Source organism: Candoia aspera, chromosome 15 (genome assembly GCF_035149785.1).
Source record: "Candoia aspera isolate rCanAsp1 chromosome 15, rCanAsp1.hap2, whole genome shotgun sequence".
In the NCBI taxonomy this organism is placed as follows: domain Eukaryota; kingdom Metazoa; phylum Chordata; class Lepidosauria; order Squamata; family Boidae; genus Candoia; species Candoia aspera.
In genome coordinates, this window is record NC_086167.1 from 6,008,613 (window position 1) to 6,028,547 (window position 19,935).

The 19,935-nt window shown below is 43.1% G+C and overlaps 1 protein-coding gene across 3 annotated transcripts in view; it reads right to left on the bottom strand.

The window, feature by feature from the left end:
* The window catches only part of CIT (citron rho-interacting serine/threonine kinase), a 94,644-nt gene that overhangs the window by 63,308 nt on the left and 11,401 nt on the right, over positions 1-19,935 (bottom strand). For all 3 annotated transcript variants that reach the window (XM_063315403.1, XM_063315402.1, XM_063315401.1), the window contains exons 7-13: positions 19,469-19,678; positions 18,376-18,529; positions 9,447-9,627; positions 2,783-2,885; positions 1,776-1,919; positions 798-917; positions 381-560 (exon numbers count right to left, since the gene is read on the bottom strand). In XM_063315403.1, coding sequence (XP_063171473.1) covers positions 381-560; positions 798-917; positions 1,776-1,919; positions 2,783-2,885; positions 9,447-9,627; positions 18,376-18,529; positions 19,469-19,678 — 1,092 coding nt within the window. The remainder of the gene's footprint in view (positions 1-380; positions 561-797; positions 918-1,775; positions 1,920-2,782; positions 2,886-9,446; positions 9,628-18,375; positions 18,530-19,468; positions 19,679-19,935) is intronic.

Genomic DNA, 19,935 nt, shown 5'->3' on the forward strand with positions numbered 1-19,935 from the left:
ATTCTGATTAATCTGCACCACGCAAAGGAAGAAATGCCATCCTTTGCCATCCCCTGGACCCTTCATATCATACAGGCTAATAAATTTGTCTAGTGACAAATATAAAACATTTTTAGAACAAAACCTGATGTCTGGCAGTCAGAATCCTGAGCAATTCAACCTCCCCACTCCCTCTTTAAAGTAATGCTAAGGAATAACAACTTTTTCCAGCTTCCTTACAACCTATTTCTTGTACTCTCAAAAATTAAAGTCTACAACTCAATCACTGCTGTCTGCATGTGTGTCTTGCAGCCCCCCAAAATGGAGTCAAATTTGTCTGTTTTCCATACATTGGGAGTCAAATGGATTGGAAAGCAACCCGGGAATTCTGGACTGCTGACCTTAACTACTTTCTGAAGCCTGTTGTGACATTCAGTGGCTTTTCGCTTGAACTCTTCTGCAGCCAGTCGAGACTCTCTCAATTCAGATTCATAAAGATCACTACGTCTGCGAGCAGAAATAAGGTCCTCTTCTAGCTGATTCATCATCAATCGCATTTCTTCAACTTGGGCTTGATACTCCTGGGGAAAGAAAAGGGGTGTCGCGCGTTTTAGAGACTATAAAGGACAAATAGGGGCGGGGAAGGATTCAGGAATCACAGAGACACACACAGAGCAGCACTATGTTCATTTTTTAGTCTGTGAAGCCTTTGGTGCTGAAAAGAGGAGGGTTTATATGGAACCATGCCTACTGCTAGAACCAGCTAGTATACTCTAAGTTGTCCTTATTAAAATACTCTGAACAATAGTTATTCATACCTGTTCTTTGATTTCCTGCAACTTCCGACTTTGTTCTCTTATATCGTGAAGGAGCTGCAGTGCTTTGTCATCCTCCTGAGAAACTTCCATCCGAGCCTGCTCCAGACTTCGCTTTAAGCTCTGCAAAAACGCAATGTTGAACACAAAGGCCCCTTTGCCTGAAACTAGGCCAAAGCAAAGGCTATTGGCTTAGGGCAAAAAAATAACCAAAGCAAACAACCCCAACAATTGTGAACAGGAAGCTTTGCATCTTAGCTTTGGTTCCATTTCAACCTTCTTGTCTCAGCTGCAGCAACCATGTCTTCTAGCAGATGTCTCCAGAGCAGATAAATATGGTTTTGATCCAAGTAACAAGGAAACAAGCAACTTAAGGAGCTACTTGCGTGAGAATATAACAGCAATCTCTACCGGACCACTAAATGGAGATGGACCATACCTCACAAGATTAGTATAGAAGATCTGGTCTCAACCAATCCCTGCCATCAGCAGTAGGAGTAAGAAAAGATCTAAATCCTTGGAAAGTCACAATCACAGGAAAGGTCCAAATTTCTGGACTAGTCCCACCCATTATGAATGCTTCCAGCAGTACGTATTTGTTGATACTATGCCTGGAAGAGGATCAATATAGAAAGATCCAGAGATTTAGGATTGTTACTCCTACCAAAGAATTGCCCTCAAACTGACTTTTCAGATTAGTCAAGAAGAGTCTCAAAGGACCATTCCCTATGAGTTGTCGTCTGCCTGTAAGACACAACCCAAAGGTTCTTTTGCTTTGCTATCACACCATCAACCCTTAGGCTCATTAGGAACCGATACCATGTCACAGACTTCAAGGGCTTTTCAAATCAAACTCCCTGCCTGGTGTAATTTGTGAACTTATGGATGCTGCCACCAGCCCTGTTGATGCCAGTCACCAACTAGAAAGCTTCTAAAGGCCAACCAAGGGGAGTGATTTCAGGGGAACAGGGAGAGGCTCACACTGCATTCTGTGATGTAGGTAGCCAGGTCCTGTTCAAGGAGGGATCGCTGGGTCTCGGAGGCTTTCAGTTCCACCTCCTTTTGGCTAAGTACAGCCTCCACCTCTGACACTCTGCGGTGCAAGCGCGTCATTTCCTGCTCCATCTGCAACAAACATTGAAAGGTTTAAAAGGGCTTTCCAAGGTGCAGTGAGCTTGCAGTGTTAAGGCACACATTGGGAGGGAATCTGTCTCTTGAAGAGAGACGAGGCTAGAATGGTGTTTAAAATGCAAATACCATTATTTCTGTTCCTGGAAATTCACAGTTCCTTCTCAGGGAAAGGCAGTAATTCTAAGTCACCCCATTCATTCACGCTGTTTGTTCACATTCAGTCACTCTTCGAACCCCAGTTAGCAAAGAAGTCACAATCATTTTTTCACCTGATTGGTTTTTTTTTTTTCCAGAGATGGGTCACTTTAGCTTTATCCCAAATCCATCTTGGACCAGAAGAGGACTTCCCCCCATATCTTTCAGAGGGAGCAGAGATCAAGTCCAACACAGATCAAAGCAAGAAATAACTGCACTCCCTTTAAGTCCCACAAAGAAGAATGGAGTCTACAGGTATCCCAGTGAGTTTTCTTTCAGAAACAGTTAGAAGTGTTCACTGCAAATCAATGAAGTGGCAACAGTTACATAAGCAGACAGAGGAGGACCAGGAAAAAAAAAAAGACTTTGCAGTACTCAAAATAGAATTAGAGAAGGAAAGCGCCGGATGAAGACGATATGTGAACTGCTGGAAACCGCCATCGAGGCTGGGCCAAGAGAGGATCTTGGAAGAATCCAGAGCTTCTTCTGGTTAAAATGAGCAGCTCTGGAGCGAGACATGGCCTATGTTCATCTCCCTCTGCCTGATGAGGAAACCGCTCCGCTGAAGCTGCAAACCATCATCAGCATCTGGCAGGTCCTTTGGCACTGGCCGGCTGTGAACTCCTGAAGCAAGGAGGAAGGCCGGCCATGTAAATAAATACCTTGTGACACTTATCCTGAGTGTCTTGCAGCTCTTTGCTCTTAAAGAGGAGTTTCTTTTCCATGGAGTTAGTCTTAGCGGGAGAATCCAAACCCAAAGCAGACCTTAAAAGAGGGGAAGAGAGAGAGAATAAATCCCAAACACTGTCAATAAATCTGGGCCTAGAGAATGCACAGATGTATTTCAGGATCCTTCCCGTTAGGACAAGCCACGGGAAGCCTATCAGAACGCCAGAATTGCAATAGCCGTGCCATTGCCTGACGCCATTAAGCATCCCATTAAGACCCCCCTCTCTCTCTCTGGCAAGTTGTATATTAGTACAGTTTGTAGTTATAAAACGGCCTCCCACAGCACATAACATTTCTTTAAAATGATTGCAATTTCCCAGACAGAGGAAGACATGGAAAAGTGTTGCTAAGAGAAAGCCACATGGAGTTTTCAAGCTCTACTCAGAAGGCACCATAACCATCTACCTGAGAGATGTTTCTATTGGCTCGTATTCAGTTTGGAAAAATATTAGAGGTGAACATTCTGCAAGGGGAAACAATTTGCTTGACTGCTTAGAAAAGGCTGGGTTCACATAAGCCCTGCTGCAGTGGCTTGTTGAATAACCAGAATGGGTTGAGACGTATAGTACATCACACTAAGTCAGAGAGGACACTCAGTAGCCCCCAAACATTTTGGATGCGGCCGCCAGAAATCTCCAAGAGTTATCAAATTGAACTTTGATGTGGTTGAAAGGGAAAACTTACACATACAGGAATGGAGAATCATCATACTAGCTATATTTATTACACTCACGTGTAAGTGAAATCACATCTAATTTTTGTCCTGGTCCTATTCATTACTTTTGTAAGGTGGTTTCTAGGACATCACTTCAAGGCTAAGCGCAACCTTCAACTCCAAAAAGCTCTGCACCTTTGCACTAAACCATGAACTGTGTCTACAAGATTATGTTCACACCATACATTGGTGTGGCTTGCTTGGTTTTGGCATACAGTACGGTGTTGTGTGAACCCAGCTACAGTTTGAAAAACCATGATCCCACCATAACTCTCCCCTTAAACTCACCCAGGTTTTAACAAGGATATCCTGGTTGCTTAAACAAGAATTTGCCTCTAGTTATTGCAGGAAATAGTAACTTGGGCAACCAGGATCTTTTTGCCAGTGTTGAGGGTGCAACACTGGGAGGGACAAGGAAGGAACGCTGGGATAATGTCCTTTCCCCAGAGTAAGCCATACTTTACATCAAGGCTTGTACAACCTGAGGCCTTGAGTCTGCCCAGCAGGGATTTCTAAAGTTATCACCAAAATATAATTTTTAATATGTCTGGAAAGGAAAATTAGGCAACATATGACTGGAATGTAACCCTGTTAACTCTATTTTAATTAAACATACATGAAAGGAAATGACATTTGGATTTTGTCCAAGTCCCATCCATTACTTTCTGGAAGGTGATCTCTACATGCAGTCCAAAGGCTAGAAAAAAACAGAGCCACCATGGTTTCTATGAACAGAGATGTGACACTCTCAACCCTCAATCCATGTCCTAAAATGCAAAACAATATTTAAAGGGAATTCTTAGAGAGTATTACAGGTATGTGATATCCCAGTCCGAAGTCTAAGACATTACTTAAAAGCTTTCAAAACTTATTCACAACAGTTTTAAAGCAATACAGGAAACAGAATTCTTCTACCAGTTCAACTGAGGCCTATAAACTCCAGCTTGGAAGCTTTTAATGCAAGATGCCCTATTTCAGGAGTTCTCAAACTCTGCACTGCCCCATAAAATGAATCTCACGAGTAATATTAATGATAACAATTCTGGGCAAGAAATAAACATACAACTTGCAATAATTAGTTTTTCGCCTACATATATAGGATAAAACAATGACAGAACCGTGCAACATTATAAACAATATAATTGTTTACAACAACATTGCAAACAATAACACATACAAAATTTTAAACTTTTTTTTTTTAATGGGAAGAATGGGCCTCTTGAAATCTAGGGGTTATTTTTGAGACCGGCACTTTCATTTCTTATTCCACACTAATTCTGGGTATTGGCTCTATACTGCAATAACAGTAGAAAATTCTGACTTTGCTGGGGGCTAAGTCAGGCAGAATAGGAATGAATTCTGACAGTGATCCGGCTTTGACTTCTGCACCCAAAACTGGAGCCCTGACAAAGTTCACTCCAGGCTTTGCTTAGACAAGCTGGCTGTCTTGTAAGAATGCCCTCTGGGTTCCCCTTCCCAGTGCCTGGATATGCTGGCTCTCAAGCTTTAACCAAATCTATCCAGATCACCCAATTTAATATACAGGTAGTCCTCGCTTAATGACCCAATTGGGACCGGAGTGTCAGTCACTAAGTGATGCAGTCATTAAGTGAATCCAACCTGATTTTATGACCTTTTTTGAGGTGGTTGTTAAGCAGAGCATGCAGTTCCCCCTTGATTTTGCTTCCAGCAAAGGTCAAAAAGGGCGATCACGTGACCGCAGGACACTGCGAGGGGTGTAAATGCAAACCATTTGTCAAGTACCCGAAACACAATCACGTGACCATGGGGACGCTGCGACAGTTGTAACTGCGAGGACCGGTTGCAAGTTGGTTTTTTCAGCACTGTTGTAAGTCCAAACTGTCGCTAAACAAATGGTCGTTAAGCAAGGACTACCTGTACAGCCCACATATCTGTAGGCTTCACTCCCTACAAATCTGTAGCAGAACCTCTTTCCAAGGGGAACGGGAAGAATCATTGGGGCAATTCTTGGATGAAAAGGGAAAAGGGTCTTCCACGTTTTACTCATAGGAGAGGACACACAGAAGCAAGGTTCAGAGGAGCCGGCAGCAAAGCTCCATTACAGAAGGCAACCAGAGTCAAGGCCATTTTACCCATTTCTAGTTTCCTGCATGCAAGACTATACGTATGTGAGCAGAAGCCAGATTTGGCTCCTTGATGCAACCAGAATGACCACCAGAGCCACAAGTTCTAGCCACCCAGCTGGCTGAAGCACTCCAAAGTGTGGACAGCAAGGACAAGTCAGCTCTTTCAAGAAGGCCATGGGCCTCTCCCTGCCTCCTTCTCGATTCCTGGAGGGATGGTGTGCAGGACGCTTGGTGTGTGGCTCTCAAGCAAAGGGAATTCTTCCTGAACTGTCACCTTCTGCTTTTCCCCACCTTGTCCAAAGGCAGTCTGTCCGTCCCCCACTAGTGATTTATAGCCTGTCACTGCATATATGCTGTCCTCCATCTGTGTGAAGGGGGACTGGCACTTCAAATGTGGTCCAAAGCATCAAGAAGGGGGCACCAAGTAGGAAGGTGGATTCCTCTGCGTATCCACTGTCCAGTTGCTTTGCCTGAGGATCTGGGAAGTTGAGCTGAGGGGCAGCTCCTCACAGCAATAAGGCCCTGCCAGCCTTGCTCCTCTCAGCCCACCATTTCTCAGGATTCCACCTTTCAGAAACAGCCCCACCTCCAAAGGACCTTGACGATTTCAGGAGAAACCCTGGGTGGGGGACGACAAGGCAGCTTCCAGTTCATGGGGAAAACCCCAGCTTCTCTCTGATTGAGGAATGGGACAGCACCTGATCTGATGAACATCTGATGGAGGAATGAGACAACACACAGAGCCACCACCATACGCAAAGCCAGAATGCTTCCTTCCTGCTCTGCTTGGATAAGCCAATATTTGACATATCTACCAAACCAGAGGAGGAAATCTCAGAATGTGGATTGAAAGGGCTCTGGCTTTTGCCTCCCCACCCCCAAATTTCTTCACAACACCCAGAGGAACACAAACCAGTTTTGAGGACCTCTGTCATACATAATGCTCCTCCCTACTTTATTTTAGTGATAACCCTGTGAGATAGAGCTGAAACTGGCCCAAGATCATACAAAATAACCAATGCTTGCTGTTTTGTTAATTTATTCATTATGGTAACTATGGTTATTTATGTATCTCAAGTAAGTGAATTCATGTGACACTAGGCTAAAATGAGTTTTTTTAAAAAATAGCATGTAATGTAAGCCAGTGCTTTTACAGTATTTTTCTCCTTTATCCTGATCACCCTCCCCTAAACACTGTAGTTATTCTCCCTCCCTTCAATGACTGTCCAATTTTTGGTATCAACTAGGGTCTAAGAAACAACCAATTTGTTCAGAAAGTTACATGTATAAATGCTCAATCTGGCAAATCATAGCCATGTCTCAGAATGAATCAAAGATCACTTTTCGTGGTGCAAAAAAAATGCAAAAAGCTTTTTGTCACACAAGCTATGTGAATTTGAGAGAGATATTTTACAGCACTGTAATTGGGATTGAAAACCCCAATTGGTTGATAGCTTAGAGTACTATGCAAATGCATCCCATGTTTATTCAGTAAGCTTTCATTAAATAAAACCCAGCAAAAATCAGCCAATTGTGGTTTATTCCATGAACACTGTTTACACCTGCCACAACAGAGCTAATATTTGAACAAATTCCTTCATCAGTATATTTCTGATGGAATGAGGTTTTACATTAAGATTATTTATGGTGGCCTTTCTGCTTAGATAAACACATAGAAGTTACAAACTATGATTTATGGCCTTGCACGTTGTGCAAAACCATGATTGTTATTTGGCAATAAGCTATGATTAAATGAATTATGATAGAGCTAGTGTATTAATCAAATTCTTCTACTGAAACTAGGAGACATCTGTGATTGGGCTTATAAGCCATGGTTTATAGCCTGGCATATTGGGCAATCCCTGCCAAACAGAATTTAGTCAATAAACTATGAATAAGCAAGCATGGCTTAATATAATGTCCAAACCCAGCTTGTCCTTTTAAAATCTCCTAGAGAATGGATGTCACTTAGAGAAAGAGATGCCACACATTTCAACTTTTAGTTCAATAGCTAAGTCTTGAACACCATTGCTAGCTTAATATTTCCATTTTAAAAATCCTTCTCTTCCTTGAATGAAGAATATTTTGGAAGGAACAAGAGAAACTTTAGAACAGCCCTTCAGAAGCCAACCAAATGTGTAGAACCACAGGGTAGCTTGCAAGATCCACTTCCTTGACCACGGCTATTCCTTCTGCTGTCATGTCTATCTGATAATCACACTGATATTTCTCTCCTCAAGGAGGTCTCAGCAAAGGGCCATCAATAGCCTCCACCAAGTATCTTAATACTGTTTCCACCTGACTTCCTCACCAGCTCAGTTGGAACTCATGGTGAAATTGATCAACTACCTGAAGACGCTCATCATAAAGAGGAAGACCTTTCACCTTGCTGCTCTTAACCAAGATCACTCAAGGGTTTGGTAAAGCCTTTTAGGAGACTTTAGGGAGAAAACAAAACAGAAAACTGAGCAGAAAGTCAGCTCTTTGGTGCAGAGGTACCACCTTCCAATTCTTGGTATCCCCAGCTTTCCTCCCCCACCCATAAAGCAGCACCCTCTGAGTAGGAGGACACCAAAGGCAGGGAAGAAGCTCCCTTTTAATTGCTGGCCTATTTAAGGTTCTTCTGACTCATAACATGGGAACATCACTGGTGCCAGGAGAGAAACCAAATTTAGGTTCCAGGCTTCATTTTTTAAAAAAATAATCATCCACACACAGGAAACACGGAAAGCTGATTTAGCCAGACCATCTATCCCATAATTGGGCTCGCCATACACTGAGCCAGTGACCAAGTCCATACCAAACATTAAGCCGAGGTTTCCAACAACCCATGCTTTAAGCAGGGTTTGTTGAAAACCCATGGCTGAATTTGCAGATTTATAATCCTAGTTTACACAACTGTTGGACAGCTTCATACAATATCCTGAACCAAAATAATGATTTAAAAAATAGACTACTTAGGGCATGCATTCCTGTTAAAAAAAAAAAAGGGAGAACACCTTAAATATATAAAATCTCCATGCAGGGACGATCCACAGAGTCTCAATACTCCAGTCATCTTTCTTCCACTGGACAAGCTTTGCTCATACTTTCCTTCTAATAGTAGCAGCACAGACTCCAGGGCCCACAAATCCAGAAGAAGCATCATTATATGACTGATAACTCTTCACTGTATCAGCTCACTACTGTGATACAGGACCTCAGATCTTCCTAAATGGCCAATCACTATGGACCTCTGCATCAGCCGTTCTGCAGTTCCTGTGCCTCCTTTGACCATGAGTTCTATCAACAGCCTGTTCCCCATCTTGGTGGGCATCCTGGATCACTTGGCTCATCTTCACCATGCCCCTAGGGGCTCCCTGGACCTACTAGGCTTAGCAAATATCCCAGCCTCAGCTAGTTCATATCAGCAGCACACACACCCAGTCTTAGATACCCCCAATTTCCTTCCGGATTTTTGCAAAGCCAGACGGTGAATCCAAAACCATTTTCTCCCCTGCAGAAGGCAGGCAACAGATTTTTAGCCAGATTTGATTCCAGGAGTTTTCGTCTCAAACCGAAGAGTCCCTGTTGCATCCTACCTCCAGGGATGGGGGAGACCGGCAACATCCATCACAGTTCAAAGGGAAACAAGCCCTGAATCATCTCCCTACAGCAGCAGACGAAGACCAGTCAAGAGCTGGCTTTTTGCCTCCCCCCAGCCCCAGCAACTACCCTGAGCACAGATCACCTCTGCTACTCATTCCCTGCAAGCCGGTAGCGTTGCCTACTTACTCTGACCGGAGGACCGCCAGCGCCTTGATGAAGGAGAAGCCCACGAACGGCAAACCTTCCCCTGAGAAACCTGCAGGGCTCAGCTGGCACAGAGAGGAAGCGATTCTGGAATTCTGCCCTGGGGCATCAAAATTTGAGGTATCATCTTCACACTTGACGGTAGGCACGAAGGGAGGGAGCGCTGGTGGGTTTTTCCCAAGAGACACCCGGTGGGAGGAAGGAAGGGGAAAAAATTAGCTGCGGTTTGGTGTCCAAGTCTCTCTCCTTCAGCATTTTCAACGGCACTGCAGCGCCTGCTTTTAATCTCGCGAACACCAGCAGGCTGAGCTACTGCTCTCCAGCCCTGTTACAGCAACAAGATATTAACCCCTCCGCTACCAACATGGCCACCATTCTGCAGGGAAGAACCTCGCTCGCAGCTTGCCGGCCAGCCTGGAGCATTCAAGAGCCAGCCCCCGAGAAGCGGCGTCTCCAGCAGGCTGCACCCTTGGACACTTCCTCCAGCTCCTTCTGGAGCAGGGAAGACTTAGCTTAGATACAGAAAGCCGGCCGGTCTGTCCCAATGGCAAGGACCGTGCTGGACAGCAGCCACAGCATCTTTGGCTTGGATGCCAGACTGGCGGATTCCAGTCCCTAAATCAACCTTGCCAGGGGAAGCTGCAGCTCGGGCTAGACCCTAACCATCAATGTCAGAATTAACACCCCTCTGCATCTCTGCCTCCCGCTCGCTCAACCCTCCGAAGGGGGCATCACACCACTGCAGTCCAGCTTCGAGGATCGCTTTCCTTTCCGCTCCCAATGGGCACCTTTGGCTCCCCGCCGCCATCTAGCAGCTTCATTGAAGCCTGGCTTTAACGCTCGCTGCAATCGAAAGAAGGCAAGGAGGGCAAAGACATTTCCAAGAGAAGTTTCCCTTAACCGGGTTCAGCAGCACAATCGCTTGCTGGGGTGCAGGAATCCAAAAGCCTCCCCCCGCCCGTTCTAATTATGCACCTTCCTCCGTTTCCAGTCTGCCTTTAATCCCTGGAAGTCATCAGATAATGCAAATCAACCAGCTCCTCTCTCGGCTTGGGTGAAACAGGCATGCCTCTGCCAAGTTGCTCCCTGTCAGAAGCTGGTGGATATATAGTGTGCAAAGGCTGTTACCATGGCTCCATATAGATCACTCAAAGCTGAATGACTGAGGGGGGCGAGAAAGTCCTGCGTGCCGGCGTGAGCGGCTCCTGCAGTGCAGGCTGCCCGCTCTTCACTCTGTGCATGTTCCAAAGTTTAACCCTATCCGCCCATATTCCTGCCAGAGGCCTGATACTTATGAGTCACTGCTGGGGCTTGCAAGAGGAGAGTGCCAGTCTTTCGTAGCCCAGATCTTTTTTAACCCTTTGCCTTCCAGGCCCTTTGAAGCTATTGCAAGTGATTAAAGGGAAGGAGAAGGAGAAGGAGAAGGAGAAGAAGGAGAAGGAGAAGGAGAAGGAGAAGGAGAAGGAGAAGGAGGGAGGGAGGGAGGGAGGGAGGGAGGGAAGGAAGGAAGGAAGGAAGGAAGGAAGGAAGGAAGGAAGGAAGGGTCATTCTAATTTTTTAAAATTTAAATTTAAAATGTTTTAAAACATTGGCAGTCTTTCATATTGAAAATGTGCGGAGGCTGCATTTGGGCAAAAGAGGGGAGGAACAAACTGGAGGTTAACAATAACTAAGAATAAGTGACAGGGAGAAGTCCAGCACAGTGCTCTATCACGCACCGTTAAGGTTATTCCTATGCAACCCAGAATTCTTTCAAAATAATCATTTTGATATTTTTGGAAGTATGCGCAATTGATGGGTACTTTAATTTAAAACATCAGGAGGAGTCTAGGAGCACCTTTTCCAGCTAATAAATTGTATTAAAAGGCAGAAGCTTCTGTGAAGGTGAACAAACTAGTCAGGGAAATGCCCTCACAAGCTACCCAATGGGTTGCTGCCCCTGAACATTAAGCAAGATCAAACCCTGAACCACTGAGATCCAGCTGGGCCCTATTCTGTTGGCAGCCTTTAAAAAGTGGCTGTTTCCCTGAGCCTAGGGGAGACAAATTGGGCCCACAAAACTGATGTGGGTTGTCGTCCTTGGCTGCCATTATGCTTGTTGTTGTCTATTCGTTCAGTCGCTTCCGACTCTTCGTGACTTCATGGACCAGCCCACACCAGAGCTTCCTGTTGGTCATTGCCACCCCCAGCTCCCCCAGGGACAAGTCCGTCACCTCTAGAATATCATCCATCCACCTTGCCCTTGGTCGGCCCCTCTTCCTTTTGCCCTCCTCTCCCCCCAGCATCAGCATCTTCTCCAGGGCGTCCTGTCTTCTCATTATGTGGCCAAAGTATTTCAGTTTTGCCTTTAATACCATTCCCTCAAGTGAGCAGTCTGGCTTTATTTCCTGGAGGATGGACTGGCTTGCTCTTCTTGCAGTCCAAGGCACTCTCAGAATGCTACTATTATTATTTTAACTGAGTTTTTAATTTTACTTTAGCTGTCCAGCGTCACTGTTGTGAGATGGGCAGCCACAGAAGTTGACTGAAATAAATAAATAAATAAATCCATCCATCTCCTTGAACTTAGTACAGTCTTCCAGATCCCAATGCTGGACTACAACTTCCACCATCTATAGATAGCACAGTTAATGCTGGTGTTGGTTGCAGAGAATGAGAGTACATCTAGAGGGCCACGGAGTAGGGAAAGATGCCACCTACTTCCGGAGTGTATGTCAGGACACAACTTGTACTTTCTAGTTTGGTGAGCTGCTGGCAACAGTATGCTGTCCTGGAAAGTAGTCTCTAGAATAGAGATCCTAATTTACATGTTTGGGGACCAATGACTATGGTTGCATTTGAATCAAACGGGCCAAACTGTGCCCACCACTGGATGTACTGTTAGCAGATAATGCAGCACATAATGTGGGTACCTTAAGACTGGTAATCTGGTTTGTTTCTTCCCCTTTAGTAAGCTTTATGATGGGTGACTGTCAACAACTGTGAGCCCACCTGATGATAGGCCTGGCACATGGAAGATTTTAAGAGAATAAAATGGTAAAGAGCATGAATTACCAAAAAATAAAGAAAAAAGAGAGAAGTTTTAGGCCTGTGGAACAAGACAAATGCAATAGATCTGAACGAAGATTCTGATCTTGCAGAATGCAATTGATAAAACAAATGCAGGGCTGGGAAAGTATAAGCTTAAATAGAACAAAGGGCTAAAATGCATGCCTGAAAGTATGAATGGGTATCATTAGGTTGCCGGGGGGTGCATATGGAAGTTGTTGTTGTTGTTGTTTATTCGTTTAGTCGCTTCCGACTCTTCGTGACTTCATGGACCAGCCCATGGAAGTAGGAATCAATAAATTGATGACAGTTGCACGTTGCGCTCCAGTGAACTATGGTAATGGAAGGACCTGAAAAAACTGTGCAATATTCTAAATGAATGTGATCTGGAAAATAAATTATTCTGTTAGGTGACATAAGCTAACGGGCGGGAATGAGATGAGAGAATGCAGAAGAATTGATTGGGCCATCTGAAGATCTAAGAATGAATGAGATGACTGTCTGGTGGGCGTCTGTTTAAAAAAAGGCCTGTTCGGAATACACGTACGCATGGGAAAAGGAATAAATATAATTCTAGAAGCATGATTGATCTGATGGTTTCTGGTGAAAGACTGGGAGAATTAGTGGAGGATACAAGGTTCATGAAGAGGTTCTGGATGTGGGACAGATCATTATACGGTAATGTTAGGAATGGATCTGGACATGAAGGAAAAGAACAAAGTGAAAGAAAGTGGAGAGGACGAAGAACAACTGCAGGAACAGAAAGTACAGCTCCTGTATGAAAATGTATTATGAAATGGATTAATCTCCTAACAGAATGAATGGAAAGCAAACATAAGGACAGAGAATGTGGAAGCTGCTTGGAACAGAAGGCAAAGGCATCACAGGTAGTCCTCGCTTAACGACCACAATTGGGACCGGAATTTTGGTTGCTGAGCAAAGCTGTCATTAAGAAAATCCTACCTGATTCTACAACCTTTTTTGCGATGGTCGTTGGGTGAATCACACAGTTCCCCACTCATTTTGCTTGCCAGAAGCCAGCTGGGAAGGTTGAAAATGGCGATCACATGACCGCGGGATGCTGCAACAGTTGTAAGCGCGAGGACAGGTTGCAAGTCAGTTTTTCAGCACCATCGTAAGTCTGAACCATCACTAAATGAATGGCTAAGTGAGCACTTCCTGTAGGTTACCGAGTGCCACATGTATGAGCACCAATGGAAAGTATGAAGAAGGATGCATGGTGGAACGATACGGTGAATAAAGTTGTGGATGAGAAAAATGCACGCAGGATAATAAGTCCCTCTTTTGGGGGAGAGGGGTGGCAACAAAGTTTGAAAAACAAACAAACAAATAAATAAAAATAGATACAGAATAAATGATTGCTGCAAAAAGTAAGGAACTCTATTGCTCAATGCGTACTGAGAATAAAGACAGCTGCAGAGAAGACAGCGAAAGGAAAGTAAGGAACAATTATGTTAAAAAAGAGGCAAAGAAAACGCAGCACGACTTCAACGGGAATTTTAAAAATTTGCTCAGGAAGCAGATAAAGAGGGCTAAACAAGGAGCCTTAAAAAGTGGGAACAGAATTAATAACAGAAGTGGTGATGAAACGACCTGGGATGAACTATTAGTTCGTACACCCAGGGCTAACACCATCTATACCTTAAGGAAGAACTTCAGGAGATTCAGATTTTGAGAATCTTTCTTAGGGGTAAGGAACCAAAAGAGGCTAATCTTTGCATTGCAGCAAGCCTAATGCAGTTTAGCATGAATAAAGACTGCAAATGTTGCTGGATTAGCCCAAAAGACCATTTAATTCAGGATTCTGCATCACAAAGCAATCAGCCAGGGGCATCTGAAGTTCACAAGCATGACAAGATTAGTGACCCTTTTCTTTTTTTCGTGGTTGCTTACTTACAGCTGATTATTTAAATCCTTTATCGACTTATTTTGTTTGTTTGTTTCATTTCTATATTGCTCTTTGCCTTAAAAGAGCCCAGAGCTGATTTCAAGAGAATCAAAACAGTCTTAAATCAGAGAACACAATAAAACTAACAATTCCTTAAAAGCAATAAATGTATTATTAATTAATTAATTAATTAATTAATTAAAACCAGGTTCATTTAGGAAAAAAATAGCAAGAAATCTGAAAGGCAGTCTGATCCCAATGTGGCTCTGATCCTACAAATGCCTTGATAAACAGACATTTTCTTAAAGCAAAAAGCAAACCTCCTTAGGACAGAGTTCAACATTTGGGGTGCTACCACTGAAAAGTCCCTGCTCTGAACTAAGCCAGTTTAATTACTGTAAACTGCCTTGAGTTTTCACACAAAAAGAAATGTGGGATATAATTTTAATAATAGAACAAAAACAAAATAAAGATTTGTGAGACCACAAGAAGGGCCTTCCTAGCTGATCTTAAAAGCCCACATTGCATGGTATCAGAGGAAGCAATCTGCTAGGTGGCAAGTTCTGAGCCGTTTATGACTTCCCAGATAGGTTGTAGCTAATGCAGCATTTTCGTGCAGGCTGTGGTTGAGAAAGTAACAGAGGGCCATCAGAACAGCCTTTGATAACTTAATCTTTCATGAATTTGTCGTTGATAGGCAATGTCTTATGCCTCGCCCTGGTACAGGAATCCAACCAATTGCAGATGATTCCACCAGCAACCGTTAGCAAACAACAAGTCAGCGTTATGGGTAAGCCAAGTTACAAATCAACCACAAAAACTGTGTTTACAAAACACTACAAACCAGCCTTTCTCAACCTTTTGACCCTGGAGGAGCCCTTGAAATATTTTTCAGGCCTCGGGGAACCCCTGCCCAGTCAGGCTCAAAGATAGGCCAAGAGTTACAACATTATTAAATTTGTTTAATGAATGTATAGGCCTATATATATGCATTAACAGGGTTCTTAAATTAAAAATAAAGAATGAAACTTACCCCTTTAATGTGAAGTTGCCCGAATTTGAAATCATTTTTTAAAACAAATCTCCCAGGGAACCCCTAGTGGCCTCTCACAGAACCCTAGGGTGCCACAGAACCCTGGTTGAGAAACCCTGCTATAAGCAGTGGTGTAACTTGTTTGATTTCAGCTTGTGCGTGGTATGATCATAATTTGTAAAACTGTAACGTAATGTGTTGAGTCAGCTCAGCCAGCTGTGATGTATGTAGCAAGCCAGGGTCAATCAAACAGTGGCTTAGTGAAATATGTAAGTCCAGTTAATGGTGGATATAGCCTTAACCTTTGGGGTTTATATGTCTGGGTTTTTCCCACGCTTCTTCAGTTTGTTAGGATTCCTGTTATGTGCAAGCAATAAAGCATTAGAGACCAGTTCCTTGTCTCAGCGTGTTTCCTGGTTGTTAGGACATCTGCCATCACTTTACAAAACTCCTTTCAACTGCTTATCTGATGCTGGTTTAGAAAGCTGAGAAACACTCTCGGTAGCATCAAATCAGCTTTCAATCTCATGCTTGAGACAGAAATCCTTTTCTCTTGGTAGGACTTAAGTTATCTCACTTAATTTAAGTCCTCTGAAATAAGAAAATCTGATCCACCAAAGACAGCCTGTCACAGAGGGGACAGAAGATTCACCCAAGTTACTCTGATGACAAGGGGATGCTAGAAGTAAGACTCTCGGTCTTTGCCAGGAGAATTGCAATGATTTGAAGAACCCTGAAAGCAACATTTGAGGACAAGGGGATTGCAATTTTGAATACTAGCAGCATCTTAGGCCGCAAGCTGAAGGAGAGAATTGCTACCCCCGGAACAATTAATTTAATTAATTAGACTTGTAAAACTGCCCAATTCAAAATGAAACATGCCCCTCACAATGAGAGTACTGTTGAGGACACCCCATCAGTTAGCCCAAGGCCTGGGGAGTAAAATTAATAACTTTTTTTTTCAGATAAGGTCTTGGTGTGAGTCCACACAACTCTCAGGGGGAATAATGTGCCAGAGGGCAGGAACAGTGGCACAGAAGGCATACTTCCTGGATCCCATCAGATGACATGGTTTTATTAACCGAAGCATGCCGACTCTGTCTCATTGAACAGGATGGGTAGGTGTTGTAGGAGACAGATGGTCCCTCAAAAACAAGGCCCTATGCCATGAAGGGCTTTAGAGGTGATAACCAAAGATTAGACTCTTTCCTTGTAAAATAAATGTGTGTGGCCTTGGTTTCAGCAGAAGGATTCAGCTGAAACCTTGTCTGGGATCAAACACTGAATTAAACCACTGCATGGTTAGCTTGAGCATGGTTGGCTAACTAAGCCACTATGGGCTGAGTTCACATGTAACACTGCCATAAACGTAATATATAAACCACAAGGCCTAGGTTCACACAACATGTCAAAATCAGACCAAATGAAGCACCAAGCAAGCCTGCTGCTGTGCAAAGCAAGTCATTTGCAATCGCCTTGAGAAGACCATGTCCTTGAAAGCCATAGAAATATATTAAAGTGTTCTACACAACATGCTACACCCAATAAGCCAAATAATCTTATAGCTTAGTGCAGCATATTATCACATTGGCTGGTAAGAGGACTGAGAACCTTCTCCAAAGATTCATGGAGGTTAAAAAAAAAATCACAAGATTGTAACGTCTAAAAACACAGACCACCATGGAACACCCAGAGCAGTAGTAGGAGAAATCAAAAGGCAGAAGAGCTTGTGGAGGCCTGAGCAATGATACACTCATTTGAAACCAATGGGACAGTTTTGTCTTTGTAACTCAAGCACCCAAGAAGAAAAAAAAGTTATATACTGTATGTTACAGCATAATTCGTTTATAGCTACTTCTCACAATTTTTGGGGGGCCCAGGAAATGAAAATTGTGGTATCAAAGAGATTTACATCCATAAACTACAGGTAGTCCTCAACTTACGACCACAATAGAAACCGGAAAATTTGTCGTTAAGCAGTACAGTTGTTAAAGGGGCACCAAGTGACCGCACCTGATTTTACATTTTTTGCAGCGGTTGTTAAGCAAATCACGCAGTCCCCCATTGACTTTGCTTGTCAGAAGCCCCCTGGGAAGACCGCAAATGGTGATCACGTGACCCTGGGATGCTGCGACCATTGTAAATGCATGTTGGTTGCCAAGCACCCAAATCGCAATCACGTGACCACAGGGATGCTACGTCAGTCATAAGTGTGAGGACCGGTCATAAATAACTTTTTTCAGCGCTGTCATAACTTCAAACAGTTGCTAAACAGACAATCATAAGTCGAGAACTACCTGACATCTTTCTCAGGTGACATTTTTATTATAGGAATAGGCTATGGAATAAACCCTGTTAACAAACAATGCAGGAAGTACCCTCTGCTTTTGAACTGAAGGAACACAACATATAACCCCATATAAAGTGGTACATATCCAATGGCCTAGAATAGGAAATGCCAACTTATCTTTCTAGGCTTAAATTCTTAATTAAACAGGGTCAGACAGAACCCCATCTAAAGACAAAACGTCTTGAAACAAATCAACTATTTGGGCAGGGAGAAATGCCACGCTTTGTTTGTAATTAATTGCTGTTTCCACACAACTGCTGTTTCAGACTTTGTGGAAGGTCATATTAATCAGAACAGAGGGTGAGTTCTTTTTTAAATGTTGATCTCCAAGCCAAATGAGATGTTCCTAGCTTCAACATAAGTGCCTCCTTCAAGTGCTTTGAGACCACGTTCCTGGACTACAGGTCCCCATAGATCAGTGTTTCTCAACCTTAGCAACTTTAAGATGTCTGGACTTCAATTCCCAGAATTCCCCAGCCAGCATGAAGTCCAGACATCTTAAAGTTGTCAAGGTTGAGAAACACTGCCATAGATCAAGGGCTTACATGTCATCAGTTAGCTTGTCACTCACAGTCATGGATGGCATTCCAGTCAACATTGGAAAAGAACGGATGACAACAGAGGCCTTCATAATCCAATCGTTCTTTCTGCCCGCAGAGTAAACTCTGCAGCAGATCAAGAAATTCGTTGCTGACCTTTACATTCTCCGGGAATTTGAGGAACCTCTGCATTTGAAACAAAAATAAATCTCACTCAGTGGTAAAGGAACCAAAAATCTAAAGCACACGATTCAAAAAGATACTTTTACTATGCCAAAACATTCTTATATTCCCAAACAGCATCTTTTCAGATGCATTGCAATCAGTTTTTAAAACTTCTCATGTTTCAAAAGCAAAAGGGGACTGTTTTGGTAAAGTTATAAAAATTAAGGTGGTGGTGTTGTTGTTCACATATCCAAAGTTAGTTCCAGAATTCTTTCGGCCTCAGTCATAGCGTTTTAGATTTGGAAAAGTTAGATAAAGGAGGCTACCCAAATTCTACAATTCCATAAAAAGCATAAGGCCTTTGAGAGGCAAAACACTCCGTCTCACCTTAGAGCTGCTAAATCCAAAGCAAATAAAAATGAGCTAAAAACTTTCCTCCATATCCCTTCTGGTAGCATCACCAGGTCATCTGAGAGGTTTCCTGCCACCAACTAGAAAGCTGAACTAACTTTCACAACCAAAACCTGCTCATCTCTGATTTAAGAGAAGATGTTTTAAATTGCTGTATCAATTTCATCAAGCCCCAGACTTTATGGCTGCTAATAATACATCTATCAGTAACACTTCAGGCATTGGTGGAACAGAAAATCTAGGAAAGCTTTGAAAACCTGGCTTTGGTCCCAAGCCTGGGGCTGATATTTTATTATTTCTCTAGGGCCCCTGTTCTTTTTTTCAATTTTGTTTTTGATAAGATTATTTTAGTCTGGGCTGTCTGATCTGATTTTTTTTATCTGTATTTATGCTTTCCCCCCCCTAGTTTTGTACATTGCCCACTGGAGTTGGGCAGTGAATAAATTCAAATAAATAAATAAAATAAAATGACGTGCATCATACATTAACACCCAGGAATGTGCCCAATCCAAAAGGCTCCACTTGAACTGAGAGAAGCTCTATTTGTACCTGAAAATTCATGATGTTGTTGAAAGTCTTAGTAGAGGTCCCTTCAGTAAAAGGTGATTTTCCATAGATCATTTCATAAGCGACTACCCCTAGAGACCACCAGTCACATTCTGATCCATACGAAGCTTTGTTGCTGCTGCTGTTGTTCAAAGCTGTAAGCACTTCTGGGGCCATATAGTCAGGAGTGCCAATGGGCACCTTGGCATCCACCTATAATGCAGGGATCATATATTATTTCATGTTACATATGACAGTGGAATAGATGTTACATTATCTGGGGAAGATCACATATGTTTGTACATGCTGACGATAATGTTACATTAAACACATTCCCCACAGAGGAGCTAAGGAGAAATTGAAGCACAGATCCATCAAAATACACTTAAAATACTGCCAGAGTATATAAATGTACTGTTCTAGAACAAATGGTGGTAGGCTGTTTTTTCATCCTCAGCCACGGTCGAGGG